This window comes from Prunus persica, chromosome G4 (genome assembly GCF_000346465.2).
Source record: "Prunus persica cultivar Lovell chromosome G4, Prunus_persica_NCBIv2, whole genome shotgun sequence".
Taxonomy (NCBI): Eukaryota; Viridiplantae; Streptophyta; class Magnoliopsida; order Rosales; family Rosaceae; genus Prunus; species Prunus persica.
In genome coordinates this window covers 905,468-930,697 of record NC_034012.1, presented here as the reverse complement: position 1 = coordinate 930,697, position 25,230 = coordinate 905,468, and the positions used below count along the sequence as shown (strand labels likewise).

The 25,230-nt window shown below is 38.4% G+C and overlaps 5 protein-coding genes and 1 long non-coding RNA gene across 9 annotated transcripts; 3 read left to right on the top strand and 3 right to left on the bottom strand.

The window, feature by feature from the left end:
- LOC18779842 (probable beta-1,3-galactosyltransferase 3) lies at positions 610–4,392 on the top strand. The gene is made up of 12 exons (XM_007212197.2): positions 610–807; positions 937–1,076; positions 1,470–1,554; positions 1,999–2,054; positions 2,141–2,352; positions 2,457–2,520; positions 2,617–2,689; positions 2,810–2,930; positions 3,097–3,184; positions 3,271–3,396; positions 3,552–3,661; positions 3,894–4,392. Exons 2-12 carry the CDS (start codon positions 958–960, stop codon positions 4,046–4,048), a joined length of 1,209 nt encoding a protein of 402 aa, XP_007212259.1. The 5' UTR covers positions 610–807; positions 937–957; the 3' UTR covers positions 4,049–4,392.
- LOC18779004 (autophagy-related protein 8c) lies at positions 6,442–8,496 on the bottom strand. 3 transcript variants are annotated; one of them, XM_020562010.1, is made up of 8 exons: positions 8,369–8,496; positions 8,060–8,100; positions 7,887–7,966; positions 7,710–7,788; positions 7,534–7,605; positions 7,395–7,447; positions 6,898–7,016; positions 6,442–6,800 (listed from the first exon to the last, which is right to left on the bottom strand). In XM_020562010.1, exons 1-8 carry the CDS (start codon positions 8,403–8,405, stop codon positions 6,688–6,690), a joined length of 594 nt encoding a protein of 197 aa, XP_020417599.1. In that variant the 5' UTR covers positions 8,406–8,496; the 3' UTR covers positions 6,442–6,687. The 3 variants fall into 3 exon arrangements, with proteins under 3 accessions (XP_020417599.1, XP_020417598.1, XP_020417597.1); XM_020562009.1 differs by having other exon boundaries at positions 7,540–7,605; positions 8,060–8,110; positions 8,370–8,492; XM_020562008.1 differs by having other exon boundaries at positions 8,060–8,110; positions 8,370–8,491.
- LOC18779954 (autophagy-related protein 8C) lies at positions 8,827–11,074 on the top strand. The gene is made up of 6 exons (XM_007212184.2): positions 8,827–9,057; positions 9,194–9,256; positions 10,033–10,088; positions 10,169–10,221; positions 10,654–10,772; positions 10,852–11,074. Exons 2-6 carry the CDS (start codon positions 9,220–9,222, stop codon positions 10,944–10,946), a joined length of 360 nt encoding a protein of 119 aa, XP_007212246.1. The 5' UTR covers positions 8,827–9,057; positions 9,194–9,219; the 3' UTR covers positions 10,947–11,074.
- Positions 11,179–12,174, bottom strand: LOC18779559. Its single transcript, XR_002271202.1, has 2 exons — positions 12,071–12,174; positions 11,179–11,576 (listed from the first exon to the last, which is right to left on the bottom strand). It is a non-coding gene; the product is annotated as an uncharacterized LOC18779559 (long non-coding RNA).
- LOC18780555 (ankyrin repeat domain-containing protein 13B) lies at positions 13,894–17,075 on the bottom strand. The gene is made up of 2 exons (XM_007212747.2): positions 15,320–17,075; positions 13,894–14,596 (listed from the first exon to the last, which is right to left on the bottom strand). Exons 1-2 carry the CDS (start codon positions 16,796–16,798, stop codon positions 14,189–14,191), a joined length of 1,887 nt encoding a protein of 628 aa, XP_007212809.1. The 5' UTR covers positions 16,799–17,075; the 3' UTR covers positions 13,894–14,188.
- LOC18778538 (arogenate dehydratase/prephenate dehydratase 1, chloroplastic) lies at positions 19,392–25,038 on the top strand. Of its 2 annotated transcripts, XR_002271139.1 has the most exons (12): positions 19,392–20,181; positions 21,593–21,657; positions 21,744–21,836; positions 21,925–22,125; positions 22,696–22,776; positions 22,869–22,964; positions 23,424–23,501; positions 23,605–23,694; positions 23,800–23,867; positions 24,172–24,253; positions 24,479–24,664; positions 24,803–25,038. XR_002271139.1 is itself a non-coding variant. In XM_007213757.2 (11 exons), the coding sequence occupies exons 1-11, from the start codon at positions 19,905–19,907 to the stop codon at positions 24,533–24,535; spliced, it is 1,188 nt and encodes a 395-aa protein (XP_007213819.2). In that variant the 5' UTR covers positions 19,392–19,904; the 3' UTR covers positions 24,536–25,038. The 2 variants fall into 2 exon arrangements, 1 of the variants encoding a protein (XP_007213819.2); XM_007213757.2 differs by having other exon boundaries at positions 24,479–25,038.

Sequence of the window (25,230 nt, the reverse complement as noted above, 5' to 3'; positions counted from 1 at the left end):
AAAAAATAATAATAATAATAATAAAGTGTCTGAAAATAAAATAAATTACTGGCTATTCCCCTTTTACCGACACGTCACACACACCCCCCCTATAACCTAACACATCTTTATGAACATCATTTAAATGTTGCATACATCGACCAGCCACCTCTTATTTTGTCTCCCATAATTCGTGATAAGGGTAAATAAATAATGTCTTTTTGACCCTAATAAAATACAAAAACAACAAGGCCACTTTTGGATTTTCACTTTTTATTTTTTTATTTTTTATTTTTACAACATCTTGCTTGCTATTTTTTCATGTTGGGCTGTGTTTAGGATCAAGGGGGCATATTGGACCCCAAGTCTTCAATATGCATCAATGGGCCATTGGATCTCTTTTCTCTTGCAAATTCAATTAAATTCCAAATTAAAGAAATAAATAAATAAATCATACTAAAAGAAAAGCTAAAAAACGATTATCAGTTACATGTGTTTCCTTACTTGACTCAAAACGAAACAGCCTTAATATTGAAAAACTGAATAAACGGCACCGACAATAATAATCAACAGTTGTATATTAAACGGGTTTCCTCATTCTAAATTTTATGCGTTGAGACAACGTGCCATTTCAACAGACTTCAGCCCGCATGAGAAAATGAAGCTGTTACTGTTGTTGTTATGGTGAGAAGCGTTTTTGCCAAAGGGAGGGACGGTTCAGTAATTTAGAATATAAGAGAGGGCAGTTAGTGGGTCTTCCTCAGTGCACCTCTCTGGTCTCTGTAAGAGAGAGCGAGAGTGTGTGTCAAGCACTGACTCATCAAGAAGGTGTCCTTTGTCTTCCAGACTCCAAAGAACTCTTTTTTCTTTTCTTTCTTTTCTGGGTTTTTCAATTGGATTCTATTTCAAATACTTGTTCTTTTATTTTTTATATTATAAATATTTCTTTGTGTGTAGCAAAAGCAGTGCTGGAACGAAATGTCTTCGAAGAGCAAAGGATGGGGAGGAGAGGTAACAATGAGGAATGTGATGTCAAGGAACTGGGCTTTTCTGCTATGCTTCTGCAGCTTCTGTGCTGGAGTGTTATTTACTAACAGGTAATTTTCTTTGGTGGGTTTCTATCCCTTGCTCTAAATTTGCCATTTCTATTTAACTGTAGAGCTTGTTTCAAGTACATTATGCATTGTGGCCAAATGTTTGAAGTCCCGGAATTAATTCGCTTTTGTGGAAGAATCTTGAGGAAACTGTTTTAAATTCTATGTATTTCAGTGGCTAATGATGGCTGCTTAGGTGATTATTCTATGTCCTTGAAATGGGGATCACTAATTGTATTTTCAGAAATTTGAGTTCTTTTCTTTTTCTTTCTAGTTTAGTTTGGAGTTTGGTCTAAGTGCTACTTATGCTTGAGTCAATTATATGTGTGATATCACAACTGAAATTAGTGATTTAGTATATGCTTGTCATAATAGTCAAGAATTTTTTTTTATCAGGTTGTCGATGGTGCCTGAATCAAGGCCATCTAGAATTGGAGCTGAAAGGATATATTCAGAACCTGATGGTTGTAATCAGAAGCTTGTAAGTGTATTTATTCTCCGGTCTTCAAGTCTTCAGTTGCATAACGAATAGCTTTCGAAAGTAAGGTCGGGTTTTGATAGCTGAACAAATTCTTTGGTCACGAATCGAAAACTTCAAAGAACAATGCCATTAATCATACCATGCGGATAAAGAATTCTGGTCTAGAGTACTTGCAAAAGGAAATCTTTTTAGTCTCACTACATCACGGATCATGTTTTTGAGAAATATATTAGGAGGGATATAATTTCTCAATATAGAAGGGAGGTTTCTATAGTTTCACTGAACTTTGGGAGAGATTTATTTTATTTACTCCTTTCTTTCATACTGATATTTTTAGTTTCACTTTGCCATTTAAGTATTCCATTAACTTTTAATTAATCCTTTGTCACTGATTTTTTTAATTTTTGGTAAATATTTTCTCCAACTTTCTGCCTATCTTTGAAGGTTATAAAGCACACGTCTAATGATAGTCCAGGGGAAGCTACTAATCATGTCATTCAGTAAGCTATGCTGATGCTACTTATAAGAAATGCTCTAGTGTCTTTGAGGCACCAAAATGCAAGCTTATTACTATCCATGCATGCAGGGAGCTAAATAAAACAATTTCAAATTTGGAGATGAAATTAGCCGCTTCCAGGGCAATGCATGAATCTGTACATAATGGCTCTCCTATATCAGGAAACTTGAAGACTCTTCAATCAAATTCGAAAAAAAAGTACTTCATGGTTATAGGGATCAATACAGCTTTTAATAGCCGAAAAAGAAGAGATTCCGTACGTGCAACTTGGATGCCACAAGGTGCATTATGCGTTTAGGTTTAATTTAATTGTGATGTTAATGTGCTACTTGAGTTCCTTATTCGAGTTATGATTAATGGTTTCTAGTTGAAAAATATTTACTAGGCAAGGAAAGAAAGAAGCTGGAAGAAGAGAAGGGCATAGTCATACGGTTTGTTATAGGTCACAGGTGAGGTTTTGCCATGCCTACTTCAATCCTGCATCAGTGGCGTAATTGATGAATTTCTAAAATATGGACATATATTGATTTTGCTGTTGTTACTAGTTCGACAGCTGGTGGTATTCTTGATAAAGCTATTGAAGCGGAGGAGCAAGTCAATGGAGACTTGTTGAGGCTGGTGATTTTTTTGTTCATTTTAGTCAGAAATATTATTTTTCTTGGTTTTGCTACAGTGGAATTATTCTTATATCTAGCAGGCCGTTGCAGTTTCTAATACATATACATACTACATATGCAGAACCATGTTGAGGGCTACCTGGAATTATCAGCCAAGACAAAGACCTATTTTTCAACAGCTGTTGCTTTGTGGGATGCTGAATTTTATGTCAAAGTTGATGATGATGTCCATGTAAATTTAGGTAACATAAATTTAAGCTTTTGCCCACATCGGCTCATTTCTCAAAAGTTGCTCAGGCTTGCATTAGACCATATATTTGTTTGACAGCATTACTAACATTATAGCTCAACGTTTCAATTTACCCCTTTTTCAACCTGTTGGTTTAATTTGCGTTTCATTTACCACAGCAACACTTGGAATGATTCTATCTAAACATCGTTTGAAACCCCGAGTCTATATTGGTTGCATGAAGTCAGGTCCAGTCCTTGCTCGAAAGTAAGCAGAGTGGTCTATTATTTTTCAGTTGGATGTATTTAGATATTGGTGAGCATGGTTTTCATGGTATTTTTATTGTGGAATAGGGGAGTGAAATATCATGAGCCAGAGTATTGGAAATTTGGTGAGGTGGGAAACAAGTATTTTCGACATGCTACAGGACAGTTATATGCTATCTCAAAAGATTTGGCAACTTACATATCAATAAACCAGTAAGTTCCTGCTTTGTCTTTATTCTTTGGGCTAAATGAAACTCAAAGCCTTTAATCCTGTTGATTATTGAGTGAGTTGCAATATTAATTAGATAATATAGACTTTGTGCTTCTTGAAAATGCCTTAATCTATTCTTATTTCCTGATTGTGGAAGGGATGTGCTGCACAAATATGCCAATGAAGATGTTTCGTTGGGATCTTGGTTTATTGGTTTAGACGTAGAACAGGTGGATGACAGGAGACTCTGTTGTGGTACCCCACCAGGTAATTTGAAAATCTTTGACTCTCCTGTAGTAGTTTTCGTTTGAATGATTTGTTTTGCCTATGGTCATTTGAGATATAATAACTTTAGCTTGGGTGTTGCACCTGCAGTATGGGGCATAGCCTGCCATCTGTCTTTAGTAGGAATTTAAAGCATGAATTCCAGAAGTAGACAAATAGGTAAATTCCTGCTTACATGCATGCTATAGAGTTGATGTTGTACTATGTTCTGCAGATTGTGTGTGGAAGGCTATGACAGGCAACATCTGCGCTGCTTCATTTGATTGGCGATGCAGCGGGATTTGCAGGTCTGTTGAGAGGATAATGGATGTTCACGAACGTTGCGGTGAGGACAAGAACGCTATTTGGAATGCGAGGTTTTCTCAATGAATGGCTGATATTCTTCCAATCTCATGAAGGATGTGCGGATAATCTGGAAAAAACATGCAGATGTTTTTTATTTTTCCATTCCCGCCCAGGCTATGTCTACGTTGATATAGAGAATGTACGTAATACCAAAAATATAGAACGATTACACAGTTAAGGAAAAGGGATTGCCGTGGGGGGCCATTCTCCGTTCTAGCTCAGGAAATCAACCCCCAATGGCAGCTGGAAAGATGAAGATAGATTTTCTAACAACCCCATTCTTTTGATGGTGGGGGAGCTATATTGTAAGTTCTCTGCCATGGACTAGGCTTCATATTCATAATATGTTTCCGTATATGTTTGTCGTATGCCTTCAGTCTCCTTTCCTAGTTACAAATGATTATTTTTGTCTTTATTCTGCACATCTAATAATACAACATCGAGTCAAGATTAATGAATAATGAATTGCATGTTGAATTGCTTGCCAGTGGAGCAAATATGCAATTGAGTTGGGGTTTTGAACAATTATTATTTGGTTTTTCAAAATTTATCGTCTTTTCATTACATATCCGGCAAATAGTAATCTTCCATTGTTAATCCTCAAGGTAGGTACCTAACCTATGTTAAAGACAGCAACAATATGCAACTTGTTTTAAGAAACTACATGGTACGAGTATGCTTGTCAAAGTCATCCAAATTTTCAAATTGATAAGACTCAAACTTGTACTCAATGATAATGTTGCATGATCATAATTGTAATCCCCTCCTCCAACTCCGTTCAATTTAGATGCTTGACGAGGTCCACAAGTCCAAACTCCGTTCGATATAGATGATCACAATTTTGTGGGCTACCATGTCTAGCTCATCGTTGAATTTCTCCCAAGTTAATGTCGAATCATCCAGCAGAGTGATGGTACGAAAATTATCCTCCTCCAAATTCTTTCGACATAAATCCTCAACATGTTACACAAGTCCAATTTTGCAGGCTACCACATCTAGCTTATCGTTGAGTTCCTCCCAAGTTAATGCAAAATCATCCAGTAGAATAATGGTACGAGTATTCTCGTCAACGTCGTCGAAATTTTCAAATTGATAATGTATTCACTAAAATCCTGATAATGTTGAATGAACGTTCCTGTATTCACTAATATCAGGATAATCCCTTCCCCCAACTTCGTTAGACATAGATGCTCGCCATGGTCCACATGGTTTTTCAATTTATAACTTCTTGTTCGCTCGCCATGGTCCACATGTTTAGATATGACGAAATATAGTTTTAAGTATTATTTAGGAGGGAATGAACTCTACATATTCGACTTGTCTTGGCAGCAAGTTCTTGACCTCCTAAAACTTGTGCACGTCATACATAACATTCAAGAGGAAGATGATTTAGATAAATAGGATGAAGATGATTTGGATGAATAGGATGAAAGAGATTTAGATGAAGGAGATGATACTATAAATGGAGATGGAATGTCTGTGGATAATATCGTGCTACGGCGGAGCCAATTCCGGAATGTGACAATTTGGTATCAGAGCTACTATGCCGTGTGGTGCGAGTGTACCGACAATGACGTCGGGTCTTTAAGAGGGGTGGATTGTAACATCCCACATTGACCAACGGAGAGGGGTGATGTGCTTTATATGTACATGCTTACTTTCATCTAGCACGAGACCTTTTGGGAGCTCACTGGCTTCGGAGTTATGGGAACTCTGAAGTTAAGCGAGTTAGGCTAGAGCAATCCTAGGATGGGTGACCCACTGGAAAGTTGCTCGTGAGTTTCTAGAAACACCTTGAGGGTAGAGAAGGGGACCCAAAGCGAATAATATCGTGTTACGACGGAGCCGATCCCGGAATGTGACAAAGATGGAGTTCAAAATAAACGAGTTCAATATTGCATCATAGTTATAAAACTCCACTGACCTTCACTATGTATAGGTGTTTAGGACAATTGATTGGGCATCGTAATAGATTGGGTTTTTGGACCATTAAAACTATATGAATGCGGAGAAGTTAGAGCGGATGATTAAATATGTTATGATCCAATATGGTTGTTTATATATGGCGGAGTATGGTTTTAAGTATTATTCATGAAGCACTTGGTACAAGTTTGAGGATTATCATTTTGAAAACTTAGACGATTTTGACGAGGATAATCACACTATTATTTTGTTGGATGATTCGACACTAACTTGGAAGCAACTCAACGATGAGCCTACTGTATTATTTAATCGTCTTATTATCCATGTTGGAGAGGAAATGGAAATCATAGGGATGAAACTGATATGGATTATAGTGATGATGCTCTGAGTAAAAGAGTGGAGGTTGTCAGGATAGTTTATGATGATGATAGTAAATAATACTTGGTAGGCAAAATAAACTTTAGTCCATTACCATTATGGACGAGAGCCTGAGGTGTATGGAATTAAAACATTTCTATTCCATGGTACTTAAAGTACAAGGGAATTGAATTTGCAACTAACTTCTTCACGTCAATCTCACCAACTCATTAGTTTATTGTGATGAACATAAACATCACTAGCAAATCATTAAAATATTTCTACTCCATGCATGAAAATCCTTTGTCAAAAAAATAAATACTTGTAGCACCATAATAAGCTAGCCGATTGATCTCAAGATCAAGAGGATAAACTATAAATAATCAACAGGTCACATCATTCCCACTGTAGCTGAAGGTATCATTCCCACTGTAGGTCATGTGAAGAAATCCATCTTCATCCTTATTTTCCTCATCAATTGCACCCAAAGTGGCACCTGTAACATTCATTGAAAGACAAAGGAGAGTTGGGAACGAAGATACTATTATTATATATATGCCTATTTTAAAAAAGGAGTTGCATGCGCATCTCACCCTTTGGAGGTACAGTGTTTTTGAAGAAGACAAATATAGGTTTTCTTTTCTTTAGAAAGATCCACATCCGAACATAAGCAATAAAATCTCCAAGAAGTGCATCCTTAGGGACAAGGTACCTGCAGTCAGAGAAACAAAATCTTCAATTGAGATAACGTTAATTACCAACACATATTGAACTTGGAGTTTGACTTTGTAGTAATAACGCAAGTACATCTAAATGCACAAAATGAACACATGAATACATCATATCTATAATCTATATAAGCATAAACCGCATGTACACTTTAAAATGCACAACTTTATTTGTAACAAAAACACATATATACAGCTTCTGTTTCTCCTGAACGATTTCTGAACATACATATATATATATATATATATATATATATATCAAAATCACAAACAAAAAGAGAACATTTCTATTCCATGGTATGATAGCAATAAATCAAATCAAGATATACTTAAAGTACAAGGGAATTGAATTGGCAACTAACTTCTTCACGTCAATCTCAGCAATATCACTCCTTGCATCCTTCTCCACAGCCACCTGCATGGAAGCTCAAATTAAAACAAAGTATAACCATCGAATGCATCCATACAAAGTAAACATATTTAATGTTATGAAATTCTTACTGGTACCAAATCTGGGTGCGTCTCCCTCAAAAGCCAAGGGTCTATATGTTTTTCATTACTACTTGTACCATCCTGCACAATCAGATGCATGAGGCTCAAGTTAGAACAGAGTATATATTTCCACTGAATGACATAGCCATAGGCAGTAAAACAAATTAAGTCAATGAAATTCTCACCGCATTCTTCCACACGTGCCTCATATTCCAAGTGTCTAAAAGTAAAGCTCTAACCGGAGATATTACTACTGTCGGTTTCCTGAACATAAAAAATAAATAAATGAAAAGGCAAACATTATTCTTGTTCCACTATTGTGGCAATACGAATCAAAAGAATTAAAGGAATTGGTAGCAAACCTCTTCTTCTTCTTCTTCATCTTATTAATGTCAGGAATGACACTTAGGGAAGCAGCAGCGGCAGCATTCTTCACAACCATCTGCATAAAGACTCAAATTAGAACATAAAATTTCCACTTAATGCCTGCCTAGAAGGAAGTGAACATATCTAGCTGATTCAGTGAAATTCTTACTGGTGCAGGATCTGAATTATTCTCTTCTGCTTGCATCCTTTCTAAAATATCGGAATTGTCCAAAACCAGCACAAGAAAACAGATGAGAAAGAAAGGTTAGACAAAAACTTGGAAAACAAACCATAATCAGTATCAACCGCAGGATTTATGAAATTTTGAATGAAAAAGAAAAATTCTGCCAGAAAAAAGGTCGACGTTTTAGAACCCTAGAGTATTATTCCATCAAACGGAAAAAGTTAAATACAATAATTCACACCAAATAGAATGAAACATCCAAACATACTGAACCAAAGCAAATAAAATACAAACCCTGACAACATTCGTTCTTGAGAGAGCTTTCTGCCATGTCGCAATTCCAACCTCTGACTCTTCTCTGCAAATAAGCGTGGCTAAGGTATGTCACGAAAAAGTAAGGGTTTAGGGGTTTTGGGAATTGAAGAATTTATTGCTTTTTTTCAATTTTTTTGGGAAAGAATTGATTGGTTGCGAGGGATAGGAAAGAATCATATGTTTACTAAATGTGGTACTCTAAAACTTAACACGTGTACATAACTTGGTCAGCAAGAATATTATTTACCATATTTACTGATTCTCAACGAAATTTCCGAAATGGTTTCCTTTTTTAAAAATAAAATAAAGATTTTAGGTAAATAGTTATATAAGTTACAAGTGTAAACGGCGTCGCTTTGGTGACTCGGACGGACCCAGAGAGAGTTTGCCTGCGACACGCCGAATCAAGAAGAGATATAGATAGAGAAGACTACAAGTATGGATTTCGTGTTCGAATCGGAAAGGAACCTCCAACAAGTCTCTTCCCCGATACTAAACCCTTAATTTATATGTTGTGTATATATATATATATATATATATATATATTCTTTGCCTCCAATAATTCTGTCCTTCTCTGTTTGATTTTGACCCTCTCTCTTCTTTTCCCAGTCCTCAACCAATCAATTCATCAATCCCCAAAACCATAATCGATTCCCCTTTCGTGTTTGGTATGTTTCTTTCTTTCGTGCAAAACTTAATTCTCAGTCGTTTTCTTATCATACTTGTGTTTGCTCTTGTTATACAATTTTTGGGTAAGAGGGACTTTTTGTGCGGTTGTGATGTTTCGTTGTTTGAAATTTGCAGAGAACAATCGCAGTGGGAGTTTCGCCATGGACAAAAACTCGTTCAAGCTTGACCATTCTCTAGGTCTGTTTTTAAGTTTTTGGTTAATTATGTTGTTTGTGCAATACACATATCCCTATTTTGGTTGGTTTCTTTTAGTATGGTGGCAGTCTTTGATGTCTACTTAATGAACCTGAATAATGGAGGCTGTTTTGCAGATAAAGTTTGCTTTTTTTCCTTTTTTTCCTTTTTCTTTTGATAAACAAAAGTTCGGCTTTTTATCCATTGCTTGTGTTTGGTATTATTTAAATTTTGGTATTATCCATTGCTTGTTTGCTAGATGGAATTAAGTCGTGGGATTCTTAATAGTCCAACTTTTTTTTTGCTAAAGGCTGAATTTTTTGTTTTTCTTCTTTGTGAAAAGATTGTCTGTTTAATTGTTTAATTTTTTGAATAATTAGGCCCGTTTGATAACCATTTCAATTTTAGTTTTTGGCTTTGGTTTTCATTTTTTGTGCTAGATTATAAAGGAAATTGACAGACAATGAAAGTGAGAATGAGATTGAGAGAGAAGATGAGAGGGGAGGATGGGATGGAGAAGTAACAAAAGCGAAAACAAAAACTAAAAACTGAAATCTATTTGAAATTGTTTTCACAAGTTTTTGTTTTCACTTTTTTTACTACTCCCGCCCATCCCCTTTCATCCTCTCTCTCAATTTCATCCTCACTCCCATTTTTCTCTATACTATAACACAAAAAATGAAAACTAAAAACTAAAATTGAAAGTTTTTGGTTGTCTTTTTTCAAACTTTTGTTTTTCATATGTTTCTGCTCTGATGGTTTGGACTAAACTATTTCAGAAAGGAGACAAGCAGAAGCTGGTCGTATCAGGGAGAAGTATCCTGACAGAATACCGGTAAGAATTTTACTGGATCAAATATGTTTACCTCCTATGCATTCAGGGGATGCTCTGTTCTAATTTGAGTCTCCATGCAGGTGATTGTGGAGAAGGCTGCAAGGAGCAACATTCCTGACATTGACAAGAAAAAGTTAGTTGCCAATACCCTTCTGCCTTAATTCTCTTCATATCTATGTTTCTTATATATCCTCTGTATTAGTACATTTTATGTTTGTGTAGTGGAAGTTGTTCATTTTGAAGTGCACATGCGATGTGGTGGTTGTAGTCATGTCTATCTGATTTAGAATTAGAACTTTTACCAAAAAGATTTGTGTTGAAGAGCGGTTTGGTTGGCATCTTAAATGAACTTCTAGGAGTGGTTAGGAATGGTCCTGATCATTGTTGCTGCATGAATTGGTTACCTAAGTAACTAAGTCTCCCTACCAAATATCTTTCAGTATATAAATTTGCATACCTGATTGAAAATGTACTTATTCATAGAAAGGAAAACTCCAAGTTCATATAGCTTTTCTAAGATCAAGGGGTTCTTAACCATGTGCTGCTATTTTGTTATTCTATGCAGATACCTTGTCCCGGCTGATCTGAGTGTTGGACAGTTCGTTTATGTTGTCCGGAAGAGGATCAAGCTTGAGGCAGAAAAGGCTATATTCGTCTTTGTCAAGAATACTCTCCCTCCAACTGGTTAGTTGCAATTCATTTGTTTTTAGTCATAAGATCTTGTTCCAAAGTTGTGGCCTTAATATTTCTTCCTATGTTACAGCTGCCGTGATGTCTACCATTTATGAGGAAAACAAGGATGAAGATGGATTTCTTTACTTGACCTACAGTGGAGAGAATGTCTTTGGTTCCTTTTAAAGCAAGACTGTAAATAGAATTTAGCAAATGTAAAATATTGGCATTAACATGATGATGGAACTAATTATTATTTTATTTTATTGAATTTCTAGGGATTATAATGCATAGGTTTTATCGAATTTGATAAATTTCCAGTTATCTTTGTTTCTAATGGTCGTTACTTAGGATTGAGATTGTTTTGGATGAATTAGGCATGAAATAAAGTTGCTTGAAACAATGTCCAAACAAAACGAAATCAGAGACCCGTCCTGCCCTTCAATCAATGGCATAGAATAAAACACAACCGCCGCTCAACAACAAACAATTGACTTCCAGATATATGACGGCTCTGGATACAATCTATTAAGGTTGACAATTTAGTTTACTGGTTTAGAAGGTTTTTTTTTCTGGCACTGATTTTTGATCCATTTGATACCATTGGATGTCCCATTTTTGATCTTTTCTGCGCCAGCCATTGCAGCCACCTTGGCTTTGCCTAATCCAGACTTGGTATCTGCCTTCTTGTTGTTGCTGCTGTTTTCTGTGGCTTTGGTGTTGTCTCCATCCTCCAGGGCACCGATGCCGCCTGCGCCCCATTGGTCGGCCCACCCTGGTGCTTCTGTTGCCATTCTCTCAAAGTCTCCAACCACTCTGTTCCACAAACATGTATAATAATTTAAGGGGGATACAAATTTACCATCACCAACCATCCAAAATGAAAAATGAAATCCATATATCTAAAGTTGATGTCATAGCAACTCAAAGGGAGATCTATAAGTGTTTATATGATTTCAAACAATATGATATCTTAGTGTAGAAAACTCTTAACAGACGAAGGCGAACCACATTCAAAAGATGCAGAGACATCTATCTGGTTTTCACATTTTCTTTGATTACCAGTGGAAGATGGATCTGAACTCATCATGGAATCTAAGAGTTTATAGGAAGCTTTTGTATCAAAATCAAAGAAGATTTGCAGGCAAACCATAACTCCCCACATCATCCTTTATGAAAGCAAAGAAATAGACAACAACAACAACAATTAACACTCCAAGGCTATGCTGGTAGCAAACAAACAGAGGATTTAAACCCTTCAAACAGCAAATCAAGATAGCCATTATTTCAGAGAGAAAGAGGGAGAGTACCTGGTTATAGATAGCGTGTGGATTTAGAAAGCTGGTGGAGTTAACCAAAAACACTAGCGAGTTGCACCTGTATTTAGAGCCCTTTGAAGCTGCTCAATAAAAGAAACAAGGGGCCACATGGGATGGGTGGGCTGTCTGTCACCTCAATATATACACCTTTTTTAAAGGACTTGCCAACTCACTGGTTGGTTTCCATCCAATGAAGCAAAGCATCGTTTGGCATTTTCCCTTCATTGTGCTATCAACAATCATCACCACCATTTCCATTCTAGATTCCTAGACGTGCAGAGGCATAGGCAGAGAGGCAGAGAGGCAGAGCATCTTTTTCCTTAACGAACAAGGCATCTCAGTTCTCAACTCAAGATGCATCATCTCATCCTAATAAGCTCCATAGCGCTTCGGGGCACATAGGTATCTCAAATGAGCCCCGTAGCAGTTCGGGGCACGCAGATACCCCAAATGAGGGGTATTTGCTTTTCTAAGTTTAGCTGGTCAACCAAATGTGCAAATGCTCAATAATTGACTGCTTCAAGTGTAGGATAATGAATTCAAGATGACCAAGTCATTTCTATATCTAATGTGAATTCTTATATCCAACACAACTAATTTGTTTTATCCTTTTGTCGCTGCATTGCCTTCATATCAGCCAAGCATTCAAGGCCATAGATTTGGCCCATTTGGGGTATTATTATGAGTGAACAAGAGTCTTTTGTACCGTGTTTGTATGTCATCACTCCCTTGGCTCCAAGCCTGTCACGGAACTTTCAAAGACAATCGGCGAACCAGTTCTGTCAAGAGACTTGTGTTGTGTGCTGGAGTTGGACAAACAATTGATTAAAAAATGAACACTTAGCAAAGAGAAAAACATGATCAGGTGACTAATTGCTCCAAATAAAACAAAACAATGGGATCAACAATTTTACTAAATCAATACAAAATTAATTGATATCAAAATCCGTTGGAAAAACATGTTGCTTGATTGTAGCTTCACTTCTGAAGAGAGAGAAAACGGGGTAGGTAGGAGTTCGTTTCATGCGAAATTTCAAGATGTGGTAGAAGTCCGGACGTTGCTTCGCCAAGAATGAGTGAGGGGAGCCCAACCTTCATGGACAAATTGTCTTGGGCTTTGACATTGGAGTGCAGATAAATTGTTGATCAGTTGGAGGGAGCTCATCCAACTCTGTGAGAACCACCGGCATTACTTGTTGCCTGTCCCACCAGACAACACCATAAGGTGAGCTTAGTTGTCCGTAAGTCAATTACCGACAAGAATATCATTTTATATCAAATCAAATATAATAGTTTGGTTTGCTCTGAGTCCTCTCACTCTTTTTCAAGTAAAATTTCCATGTAACATGTGAAGAAAGATGAAGAAGTATGAAACATGGAAAATGTAAGTTTTTCTCCTCTCTTTCCTCTCCTAACCGTTAAGAAAGGGAACACACCACAGCAAAAAAGCAAACACATTTGAAAGAACGCAGAGATTTCGAATGCAATTTGAGTTGTGCGACAAATGAAATTTAGGCCCAACCTAAGAAAATAAATCTAGAGACCAAAACCAAAAGAGAGATATATATATATATATATATCGAAAATTACAATGTAGTACAAATTTCGTGTTGGAAACTTAAAATGTTTTAAGTTTTGCTCTTTATCTTTAGGGTTCTTTATGACCAATGGTCTTCAAAGGAAAGTAAAAGAGTGCTGTCGAGAGAGAGAGTACTTTAGTCACCATAACTGTTCTAGTTTGGGGACAAATGATTTGAAGACTGAGCAAACGGCAAACACATGACATCACCGGCTTGAGTAATTAGTCCACAGAAGACAACACAAAATTGGGGATTAACAACTTTACTAAATCAGTCTACATCATTGGATTGGAGCCCAAACCCAAAAATCTTGTTGCGGCCCGCAACTCTATTAGTTAATTAACCAAACTCCATTTAGAAAATGACTGAAGATTAGATGGCCGTATCTACAATCATCTTATATATGCAACTTTCAGAAAAACAAAAAGCACACGAATGACGTAACTCCTCATCAATCAAAATCTATCTATCTATCTACTAATTTCCATAAATTTCATGGTGTCAAATTAAATTGGGAAGATTACACAAGTCACTTGGATCTCCTGATGGACTTGGATTTCCTCATCTTGCGAGACTTGTCCTCGATACTTGTCCACGTATAGCCACTAGGAATGGCAAAAGGGTCGGACGAGTCTTGCGCCGCTGGTGGAGCACCGCGTTGGGGTTGGAGGTTCTGCTTGCTCCCCGACCCCGACTGGCTGCTGCTCCGCCTCAGCCACGAAGTCGACGACGACAAGGATGATGGTTTCTGTGACTTGTACTTGTGCTCCTCCTCCTCCTCCTCCTCCTGTTGTAGATGTTGGTGCTGGCCTCGTCCTTCGTGGATAAACTGTCTGGGGCTTGACATTGGAGTGAAGAACTGCTCGGTTGGCGGGAGCTCGACGAACTTAGTGAATGTTATCACCACTCTGACTGTGGGGACAACCGGTATCGCCACCTGTCCGACACAAAACAAAAACCATAAGCTAAGCTAGGTTTGTCCATAAACTCAAGTGCCACATGAATTTTAAATCTACTAGTCTGCTTTGGTCTCCTATACAAATCCACACAATCGGCAGTTAACCGTTAAGACCAGGAACATGCAACGTCAGCTCTCCATGGGTTCTGTTGACGTGGCAGAATCAAGGGTCAAAGCAACTCTATTGTTAGAGTCTCTTTTGTTTGGTCAATTTGCCTGAAAATGGTGGGTGGTCAGCAAAATAATTGGGCCCACAACCAATGCCTGCCTGTAAAAATTGGGATTCTCGGATGGTTCGGGTCTCACTTTTACCACCACCGTCGGATGACGAACCCGACAATCGTAAGCATTACAAGTCAAATCACCGACCACAGAGGCCCCAAAAAAAGCTCCAAAACGTATGATATCATCCAATGGTGTGATGAGAAAACGATGAAGCTCTCACTTGTGGGATCCACTAAAGGCGTGAGACTGACTGTATGAGTGAGGCCACAGTTTCTCAATTGTCACGAAGCTCAAGTCAGCCCTCGTTGCTTAAACAGCTTAAGGCTCTCTCCCTCCTCTCATCAAGCATAAAAAGCACCAAAAAAGCAAAGCAAAGTACAGACAAAAAAGAAAGACCCATGACCCCACACAGGCAATTAAACCCCACCCAATCAAGACTGGGCCCCAGTTAGTTCGAAATGTCCAAGTTGTCCTTACCTTCACCGGAAAAGATCCTGGCGGGAACTTGGTGGTGAGCAACTCCCTCATCCTCCTCACTGCCTTTACCTTGTTCGCCAGAATGTCCAGTAACGGCAACAGCTCCTCCGTCTTCAGCGGAAACTGCTCCGTTAACCATACAGACGGCCTCAAGCTCCTCACGTACTCTTTTTCTTTTGTCTGCACCGGCGCCGCAGCCATAGGCCTCATAGGCGGAGCTGCCGCCATAGGCCTCATCGGCGGAGCTGCAGCCATGGACCGCCTTGGAGGAGCTGCCGCCATGGATCTCCTCGGCGGAGCGGCCATGGACCGCCTTGGCGGCGCCGCCGCGGCCATTGACGATACGTCGACGCTTTTTCTTCCCAATGCCGCGAACTCCCTGTCTTCCCTCACAAAACTACTGTGCCTCCGACCGTCGGGCATTCCAAAGCTTGGATTCTCCGCCACTAAAAACCCATCGTCGTCTTCGTCTAGCTCAAGAGGAAGCACCTGCTCGCTCCCTGCCACGTCAGCATCTCCATTGGCGACTTTTCTCGAGCGGAAGCTGAACAACACGTTGTGAATTTCAAAAACTCTAGCTTTCCATTCTCCGACGCTCTCCGTCTTCTCCTGCCTTCTCCAATTGGTCCGTCCCACGAGCTCGGCTTTGGTCACGTCCATGCCGGGCCGATACACGCTCGTTTGGGAGCAGAAACCGGCAATATCGGACTCGCTCATCGGAGACCCTGCGTTCTCGAACGCGTCGAATATTTTCCGATCGTCGCGATTCAAGACTAGTAACGATCCCGAGGGAACGTCGTGGTTTTGATCGCCGTCGCCGAGGAAAAGGAAGCTCTGATCGGCGCGCTGGATCTTCAGGCCGTCGAAGCCGGCCAACGACGTGTCGGCTCGCAAGTTCCCGTCGCGCTTCCAGATCTTGTACGTATCGGAAGGAGCGATCTTACCGACGAAGGGAATGACGGAGCTTTCGAAGTGGAACGAGATCTCCATGTAAAAGTCTCGCATTCTGCGGAGCACGGCAATGACACGGGGCAGGCGGCGGCGCCACTTGGCCCAAGCGGAGCGATGGTGGAGCCGGAGGAGAATTAGAGCTATGTCGGAGCTCCGGCGACACAAGGCTTCCTGCAGGGGGTTCCAGCCGGCCGAGTTCTGGAGGGACACGTCAGCGCCAGCGGAGGCTAGTATTTTGGCGGAGACGGCGTCGTTTAGTCGTACAGCGAGGTGAAGGGGCGTTTCTCTGTGGGGGACGTCGCGGCGGTCGAGTACGGCTGAGATCTGGTCGGCGGTTCGTTCATGAGAGATCGAGTCGGATTCTGTGTGGATCTGAGTCGGATCAGCGAGTCGGGGAAGGGCGGAGACGATTCGGGAGAGAGTGGTGTGGTCTGCTAAAACGACGGCGTAGTGGACCGGGCTGTGGGAATAGTCGTCGGGTTTGAGTGGCGGACACGACGCGGTGGAAGTGGCCGACGATTTGGACATGGTTTGCGTTGGGTGCCTCCGTTACTGCGTAAGGAGAGTAGAGTTTGAGTGTGTTTAATTGGATAAGGAAAGGGTAATGGAATGTTATGGGAGAACGAGAAGAGGGTAGAGTGGCAGTTTCGTCATTTGGGTTTCGAAAACCGTACTGCTCAGCGGCACGGCTTTTGTTGATTCTAAGCTTCTGGCGAGGGGTCGGGGATATTTCTTTCCATGTAAGTGCTTTTTCCCCCTCCTCCGTTTCTTTTGTTTGGTTTTTTCTCGTCGTCCTTTGAATTTCTGTCTTTTTTCCTCTGTGTTTGATTTGTCTTTATCATCAAGTTTAACTAAATTACAAATTCACGACATACAGGCTTTTAAAAAAATTGCAAAATTTATTTTTTGTTATCCATGAACAGTTACGTTACGTCTGATTTTATATATTTAATCTTCATTAAAAATGAATTATGTTCCCTTTGTCTATATTCAAAACTGATGAATTACAGAATGATTTGTGGGGCCCATTGATGTTGTGCCGGAGAGCGAGTAGTCAAGTCAGCGTCTGAAAGCCTGTATGTCGTGAATTTGTTTGTTGTTGGCACAGAGAGAGAAGAGGTAAGAGGGAGCGTGTTTGGGTTAAGTGGACCAAATCCAAACGAATTTCACTCTAATCTATGGACACATACGCTTCAACTGATAAAGTAAAGCAAGCCACCAACCAACTTCAAACTTTTTTTTTTTTTTTTTTTTTTGGGTACTAAAAACTATTGTTTAATTTATACACCAAATATATAGTCAGTGTTTTCAGGCCGCGGTATCAAAATCATTCTACAAATTCAATATTTGGTTATCTTTTTATTTTTAAATAAGTGATAGTCTTTAAAATTAATTTAATTTAGAAAGAGGGGAAGTCGAACTTGAGTGTAGAGGAGCGAACTCACTGTCCTGGCAAACTCGCATAATCCACAATGTTTTGGTAATTTTTATATATTTTCGATGAGAGAGTGATAAGAGCACCTCCACTCATTTGCCATGACAAAAGGCAAAGGCTATTACTATTTACGTGAATAGTGACAGCCATTGCAAAAGGTTGTGGTGTTTCCACTCATTGCCATGACAACTACTATTTAAATGAGATATTATGAAAGGAATTTATATAGAGTTTTGGTGTAGGAAGTGAAGAATATGACTAAGTGTTTATTATTTAAAAAAAATCTGAAATTTTTAGTATTTTTAAAGATTCTTTATAGAATTTGTTTGTTGCTGACGTCATCGCTGACGTAAACAAACCTAGGTTAGAGGTTAGGCTGATTTGGCCTGCAGGCTGGCCCAGTCTCATGGGACCCACAGCTTGCCAAGGCAAGCCCGTAAATAGATAATGGGCTGTAGAAGCACTTGATCGTTGATTGGGCTGGTTTTTTGTGATGATGATGTTTGGACTCTTTCATAGGGTTATTCGGCCTCGGAAGCTAGGATCACTGGGCTCAGTTGGTAAGACAAGGCCATGTAGAGCCCAAAAGACAAAAAGAAAAAACCATAAAGATGGCCGCATTTAAATGGTAAATGAGCCATTTGTGTCCAAAATTCTATTCTCTATTTACTTGTTGGGTAAACCAAGAAGCGTGAAGTGCAGAGAACCTAGTTGCCCTGCCGCTATAAACCAAGAAATAAGTTACATGAGTCAGGGGGACTTCTAGTCCTGAGATAGCAGCCTTTTTTGTCTCATCCACATCCACAACAAAATTGCCATATTTAGAAAGCTTGAAGAAGACGGCAATATTGACCAAAAAAAAAAAAGAAGAAGACGGCAAAAATAAAAAGTAAAGACCAAAAAAAACAAAAAAATTCACAAACTAAATGCTCCTCCTCACCAAATTGATTCATAGTTTTAACGGTAAAATAATTACTCTATTATAGAATTTTAACTCTTGACATTCTTTTATCGGAATTTACTTCTCATTTAATTATAGAAGTTTAACTCTTGACGTTTTCTTATTAGACTTTAATCCTTATTTAATAGTTTCAAATTCAATGATAAATAAAATACTTACATAAAATATAGAGGTTTTTTATATTATATAGATTTAACTCTCATAGTTCGTCTCTCTCTTCGCGGAATTTAGGTATAATTTGGTAACTTCAAGAGTAAAATACATACTCGTACATATATTATGAAAGTTTAATTCTCGTACATTCTACATCCTCTTTGCTCGCATTAATTCTCATATTGAAGATTTTAGGGGCAATGTCCCATTCTTGACGCCGGGGCAACACAAAACTCCAAGGGCATCGACCCATTGCTGTGGGAGTATTTGGCCAGTGTCTGTGGCAGGTGGTGACTCACATCTTGAAAGAAGTAATAAACTGTAAGCCACTTCACTTGAAGTGTTATAAATTGTAGACAAAACTTAACATGTTAACAGCAAAAACATATATTTCCATGAAATAAAATTTTTAAGAAGTGAAGTCGACCCTACCTTTCCTCACAAAAAATGTTAGGTTCCACTTCTACATCCAGCAGCATCTATATGATTGGATGCAACTCACAAGAAGCAGTGAGAGGTTTACCTCAATTTAGCCCTACAAATCACTCTCTCTCTCTCTCTCTCTAAAAGCCAGATCCTTTCATAAATACTTTCATTCAAATATTAAACATTCTTCTATATCAGTAAATTTACTCAGCTTCAATTCTTCTCTATAGCTTTGCTAATTTTGTTTCTTTCTATTTTACCCGAGGCTGAGGCAACAACGTGTGAGGTGTAGCTAACAACATTCTGCTCACCTACCTCTTTAAAACTCCTTTCATCTAATCACTTCGACTTGTCGGTCTCTCTCTCTCTCTCTCTCTCTCTCTCTCTCAAAGTTCTATACTTTTCAACACCCACAGAATTTTCTTACACTTTTTTTCACCCACTGACTATACCTTACATTGTATCACACATACAAAAGACTAGTACAATTTTGTGGGGTCCAAAGCCAGCCACCATTTTCGTCCAATTTGACAATGTGCTACTGGGTTTCATCCAACAAACCCTTCACCAACTGCATCCTCTCACATGAGCCTGGATTTGCCTGAGACTCTCTTTTGGGTTTTTGGATTATTCTGGGTTCAGTGAAATTGAGCTTATTCATGGCTGTCAAGGGTGCACCCACTTGGTGTTATGCTAAAACCCCTTGTTCTCATCCAGGCATCTCAGATTTGGGCTCAACTCGTTCTGGGTTGGCTTTCAATTTGAGTTTCCGCAAATGGGAATGTTGTTGTTTGGGTGTTGCTTCGGCTCAGAGAGCTATCACTCCGGTTGAAGATGAAAAGCCAAACTTGACCGGAGCCGAGTCTTCGGGGGCAATTCAACGGATTGAGGACAATGAGTCCAGGGCATTTCATAAGGATATGAACCTTCTTCCTAGTGAGTTGACTCAAAAGCTATTAATTTTTCTTTTGCACAATTCCTTTATGTTAAATTGTCAGTTAGAGACTTGTATGTATACATAGAATGGTCTACTGCGATCCAATGAGCCTATGTTGGGAATGAACAATAGAAATCCGGTAGTTGAAGAACAAAGTTAGCTTATGACTAGTTGTTGGGCAATGTAGAATGATTTGGCTCCTTTACTATGCTTTTGAATATCTACCATCCTTGCAAATTTAGCGGCTTTACTTTCTAAGATGGCCATTGGTACTGGGGTAAGCATCCTGAAGAAGATTTTTGTTCTGCTTTTAGTGCTATACATGACGCCTGTCCAATTGGACAGCAGTAACATGGGTGCATTTAACTAATTTGGCGTGAACCATATAGATTAGGGATCGAATCAATGAAATTAAGAACAATATACATAAAAATTTATGACAGGACAGCCTGAGGACTTGGAGAATTTCCACTATCACAAGGTTGATCTAAAAATGTAACAGTAAGTGCCTTACTCTTTCAGAGCCAAATCTCTTTACTCTGGAAGATAGGACTCTCAAATAGGCTCTCTGAGAAAAACACAGGACCCATGTGTATAGCACAAGTCAAGTTATGAAAGTATTGATATCGGTGAAAATACCAATATTCATAATTTCATATTTAAAGAAATATCATATGGATCGAAACTTCAGTATTTGTAATCTCATATTTAAGGAAATATCGGATATCATTGGGAACGTGGGATAACTTTACATAAACAACAAAATGAATAGGAACTTTGTAAAAAAAAGAAGAAAAAAAAACTCATGTAAGATGAATAGAATGTGCAAAAACATCTTAATTTCATAAAAATCAATAAATTTATTAATGAAATTAAGATGTATTTCCACCACTAGAATGTGCAAAAACATCTTGACAATTCATACTAATGCTAAAATCCATAATGTGCAAAAACATCTTGGCAATTCATACTAATGCTAAAATCCATCAATATCCCGACGGCTGTGATACCAGTAATATTTTTCCATCCCCTTATTGATATAGGTGGCTTAAAAAAAACAGAAATATATATGGATATATAGGTATATAGACAGATATTTTCATCTTTGGGTTACATCTATTAACCCATGTTCAAGTGGGGCCAATCCAACAGGTTGAATTCAAGATGCAGTATAACAATCAGATTTTTTTAATTTTGGGGTCATCCAATTATTGAGAAGAATTTTTTTGTTCTAATTTATGGGAATGAGTTGTCTACGCAATTGTTTATTTACCATTTTCAGCGATATTTATATTTGTCGTTGTCTAATGCACTACAATTTTGCTTCATGCCACTGATCCTTTAGTTTCAGTTTTCTCTTACGATTGTTTCTTTCTTGCATCTCATAGCTTGAATATGAATTAATTGCAGAACCATTGACAGCAAATGACCTTTCTTCTTCTAGTGATGGTTCAAAAGTGAGAGTTGCTTACCAGGTAGATCTTCTCATTATTTGCTTGCATTCCTTTTGGTGGTTATGGATTTCTTTTCGTTCTTAAGTTAGTTGTTTTTCTGGTTTTAGGGGTTACCGGGGGCATATAGTGAGGACGCTGCACTAAAAGCTTATCCGAAGTGTGAGACCGTCCCATGTGACCAGTTTGAAGCTGCGTTTAAGGTTTGAATAATCTTTTTAAAGAATTTTCCCTTTTTATTATATTTTCCTGTTTGTGTGCCTTGATTGAGTTAATTTTTTTATTTAACAGGCAGTTGAACTTTGGTTAGTGGATAAAGCAGTTCTTCCCATTGAGAATTCTGTTGGTGGAAGCATCCACCGTAATTATGACTTACTGCTTCGCCATAGATTGCACATAGTTGGAGAGGTACAATTGCAAGTGAACCATTGTCTTTTGGGATTACCTGATGTAACAAAAGAGGAACTAAAACGGGTTTTAAGCCATCCTCAGGTTGGTCTTGCACTTCTTTTTTATTCTTATTTTTATATTTGCATACAAGGAAAGCTGATGAATATTTTGTCTGACCATTTGCAACAATAATTTTTTTGTCCCAGTTAGGTAATCTTAGGTTCTTAATTGCTTTGTAGCACATCCAAAATAAAAATCTGTAATGATAGCTAATATTTAGGATGGATAGTACCAGTAAGTATGTTAAAAGTTGACAATATCCTTCATGCTTGCTCCAAGAGTGAATTCCACTGGGAAAGGTTCAATTGTGGAGCTGCTCCAGAATTGGCTTGTCTTGTCCTGTAACCTCTACTAGTAGTCTTTTTCACAACTCCCAAATAGTACTAACACATTGTAATTACTTGCTTAGGTTTGGAACTTGTAACAAACTGGGTTATACTCCCTGACCTAGCACTTTTTAGCCACCTTCTAGTTGGTTTGACTGGTGCAGAAAATTTTAGACTGGAGCTAATTAGTTTTATACATGGCACACATGCATGCATATATAAGCTAATCTTTGAAATGAAAGACCTAGGTCTTCAAACGTTTTGTTGCGAACATTTTCGCTTGCAGGCTCTTGCTCAATGTGAGATGACGCTAAGCAGTTTGGGAATCGTCAGAATCAATGCTGATGACTCTGCTCTGGCTGCGCAGGTCACCAATGCTCGTTTTCTGTATTCTGTCAAAGCACACTGTGATAGGCATTAGGACTGTTTATATGCTAATGATTAGGACATTTTGTACAGATGGTGGCCTCAACTGGCCTAAGAAATACGGGTGCGGTTGCAAGTGCTCGAGCTGCAAAAATCTATGGGCTTGACATTCTTGCAGAAAAAATTCAAGTATGACTGTTCTTTTAGATTTTTAGAAATTCTTTTTGGGTTTAATATATTGTTAAGTCTCCTTCCCTGTTTGAACAATCAATTTTGTATTGATATGGTACACATCTGGATGGATTGAGAATTCACCTTCTGCTACTTAAGCAAGCAAAATATGTACTTACACCAATGTCTCAGCATGCCATGAAGTTAGTTTGGTAGGGTGTCTGTATAGAAATTTCTTCTAAGCATTACATGGAGTTCCACACGTCAAAATTTTCTTGCTTTGAGCATTTACAATTTACTAACAAAGGCTGATCTCATACTACAAAGCTGCGTCACCCTCTGCAATACTGTTGGATGGATACTTCGGAGTTTTTAGACCTTTTATTGTACCTCTGTTTTTTTTCCTTAAGACGATAGCTGTTGTGGATTACAAATGATGCCACTTGATTTAATTTGCTGCCACTTTGCGCTGGCCAGGACGATGACGATAATATTACTCGCTTTCTGATACTTGCTAGAGAACCAATAATTCCAGGGACTGATAGGCCATATAAGGTATAAATCTTTGCTTTGTTTTGTTTTGTTTTTGGCTTTTATTTTTTCATATCTTTGTATTTGATTAATATTTTGAATATTTATTTGTAAATCTTCTTCATAGACGAGTGTTGTTTTCACTCTTGAAGAAGGTCCCGGTGTACTATTCAAAGCCTTAGCAGTGTTTGCTCTTAGGGGAATTAACTTGACAAAGGTAACCTCAGATAATACCTTCTTTTTTCTTTTCTTTTTCTCTATTTCATTTTCACCACTATATCAATACCTTTGACAATATCTTCTCCTTTTGGAGCAATTTCAGATAGAGAGTCGCCCACAGAGACAACGTCCATTAAGGGTTGTAGATGATTCCAATGAAGGGAGTGCCAAGTGAGTGGTATACTCTTTTGCATCAGATGTAAAATATGATAAGTTTTACACATCCACGCAATAAACTAAGCCAGTATCATAGAAACTTTAACGTCTTTTTCTTTTAATGTATATTTGACCACAAACAACAAGATTAAGTCAAAGAAATGACTTGTAAATAAATTTGTGCTTAATTATTTGGTGACACTAATTCTACGTACTTATAGAAACCTTAGATTCGCAGTCATGAGATGACTCTAGATTTGGGTAATGTAGATATGCCACAAAAATTCCATTCTACACAATTGATTGATCTGTTTCGCAGGTATTTCGACTACCTCTTTTACATTGATTTTGAAGCTTCTATGGCAGAGCCCCGTGCCCAATATGCTTTGGGACATCTGCAGGTCAGTATTGTGTAATTTAGATACCGAGATCATGCTCTTTATATTTTGGCTTCTGAAACTTTTATTTGTACTAGTGGTTCTGCCACATGGTGACACACTGATGCTAGAAATTACAATCTCTTCCTCTCAAACCTCCCCACCCCTCACCTCTAATAAAATAAGAACAAAAGACACCAGAGAGTATTTAGTATAATGGATTGAATAACTTATTACTTTCTTTTGCAGGAATTTGCAAGATTTCTCCGTGTCCTTGGTAGCTACCCAATGGACACAATTCCATAGAAGTTATAGTTTATTGGGCGCAATTTAGTATTTCTTTTGGATTGCCAGCCATGCAACACAGATCAAGCTTCAATGTGTATATATCTGATATCGTGGGCGCTGAAACCGGAAAAGAATACCTTTGTCTCAGTGAGGCTCTTCCAATGAGGAGAAAGTTCCTCTCAAAGCTTCATGTTTCTTTCATTTTGAACTCTCTATCATTCTTTCTATCCTCCGAACGGGGGTGTTTACTGTTTCTGGAATGTCATGATATGTTGATATAAACAGAGGGAGGCACAAGCTTAACCTTGATGGATGTGTGTAGGTGTAGCCATGCATAAAAAGTTTCGGTTCTGCTTTTTAGGTCCCCTCCCCACCCCACCCAAACCAAGTACATGTGTAAACAATAGGCATGATACATGAAAGACTCAAATTTGTGTGTTAAGACAGTTTACTACGCTTTCTGCTTTGTTGACTAGTAATTGGTTTTGCAGTAGTGAATAAAAAGAGGAAGTTAAATTAAATTCTCTAACTCAATACTACTATCTTGTTATTTTAACAAAACCATAAGAAACGAAAAAGGGAGAAAACAAATTTTCTTCTGCTAGGGCTGCCCACTACAAAATTTATCGTTCTTTATGGACGTATCAGAAGAGCAATAGCCCATGGGGTATATAAATCGAGGATATGAATGAGCATCCCAAAAATGACTTTCT

Excerpts from the sequence above, each read along its gene's own strand:
- LOC18779842 (XM_007212197.2), top strand. The coding sequence starts at position 958 with ATGTCTTCGAAGAGCAAAGGATGGGGAGGAGAGGTAACAATGAGGAAT. Across the intron at positions 2,055-2,140 it reads GCTACTAATCATGTCATTCA|GGAGCTAAATAAAACAATTT; the intron begins GTAAGCTATGCT and ends CCATGCATGCAG. Across the intron at positions 3,185-3,270 it reads GGTCCAGTCCTTGCTCGAAA|GGGAGTGAAATATCATGAGC; the intron begins GTAAGCAGAGTG and ends ATTGTGGAATAG.
- LOC18779004 (XM_020562008.1), bottom strand. The coding sequence starts at position 8,405 with ATGGCAGAAAGCTCTCTCAAGAACGAATGTTGTCAG. Across the intron at positions 7,967-8,059 it reads ATAATTCAGATCCTGCACCA|ATGGTTGTGAAGAATGCTGC; the intron begins GTAAGAATTTCA and ends GTCTTTATGCAG. Across the intron at positions 7,448-7,533 it reads CGCACCCAGATTTGGTACCA|GTGGCTGTGGAGAAGGATGC; the intron begins GTAAGAATTTCA and ends GCTTCCATGCAG.
- LOC18779954 (XM_007212184.2), top strand. The coding sequence starts at position 9,220 with ATGGACAAAAACTCGTTCAAGCTTGACCATTCTCTAG. Across the intron at positions 10,089-10,168 it reads AGTATCCTGACAGAATACCG|GTGATTGTGGAGAAGGCTGC; the intron begins GTAAGAATTTTA and ends GTCTCCATGCAG. Across the intron at positions 10,773-10,851 it reads GAATACTCTCCCTCCAACTG|CTGCCGTGATGTCTACCATT; the intron begins GTTAGTTGCAAT and ends CCTATGTTACAG.
- LOC18780555 (XM_007212747.2), bottom strand. The coding sequence starts at position 16,798 with ATGTCCAAATCGTCGGCCACTTCCACCGCGTCGTGTCCGCCACTCAAA. Across the intron at positions 14,597-15,319 it reads CAGGATCTTTTCCGGTGAAG|GTGGCGATACCGGTTGTCCC; the intron begins GTAAGGACAACT and ends TGTGTCGGACAG.
- LOC18778538 (XM_007213757.2), top strand. The coding sequence starts at position 19,905 with ATGGCTGTCAAGGGTGCACCCACTTGGTGTTATGCTAAAACCCCTTGT. Across the intron at positions 20,182-21,592 it reads GGATATGAACCTTCTTCCTA|AACCATTGACAGCAAATGAC; the intron begins GTGAGTTGACTC and ends AATTAATTGCAG. Across the intron at positions 23,502-23,604 it reads GGACTGATAGGCCATATAAG|ACGAGTGTTGTTTTCACTCT; the intron begins GTATAAATCTTT and ends TCTTCTTCATAG.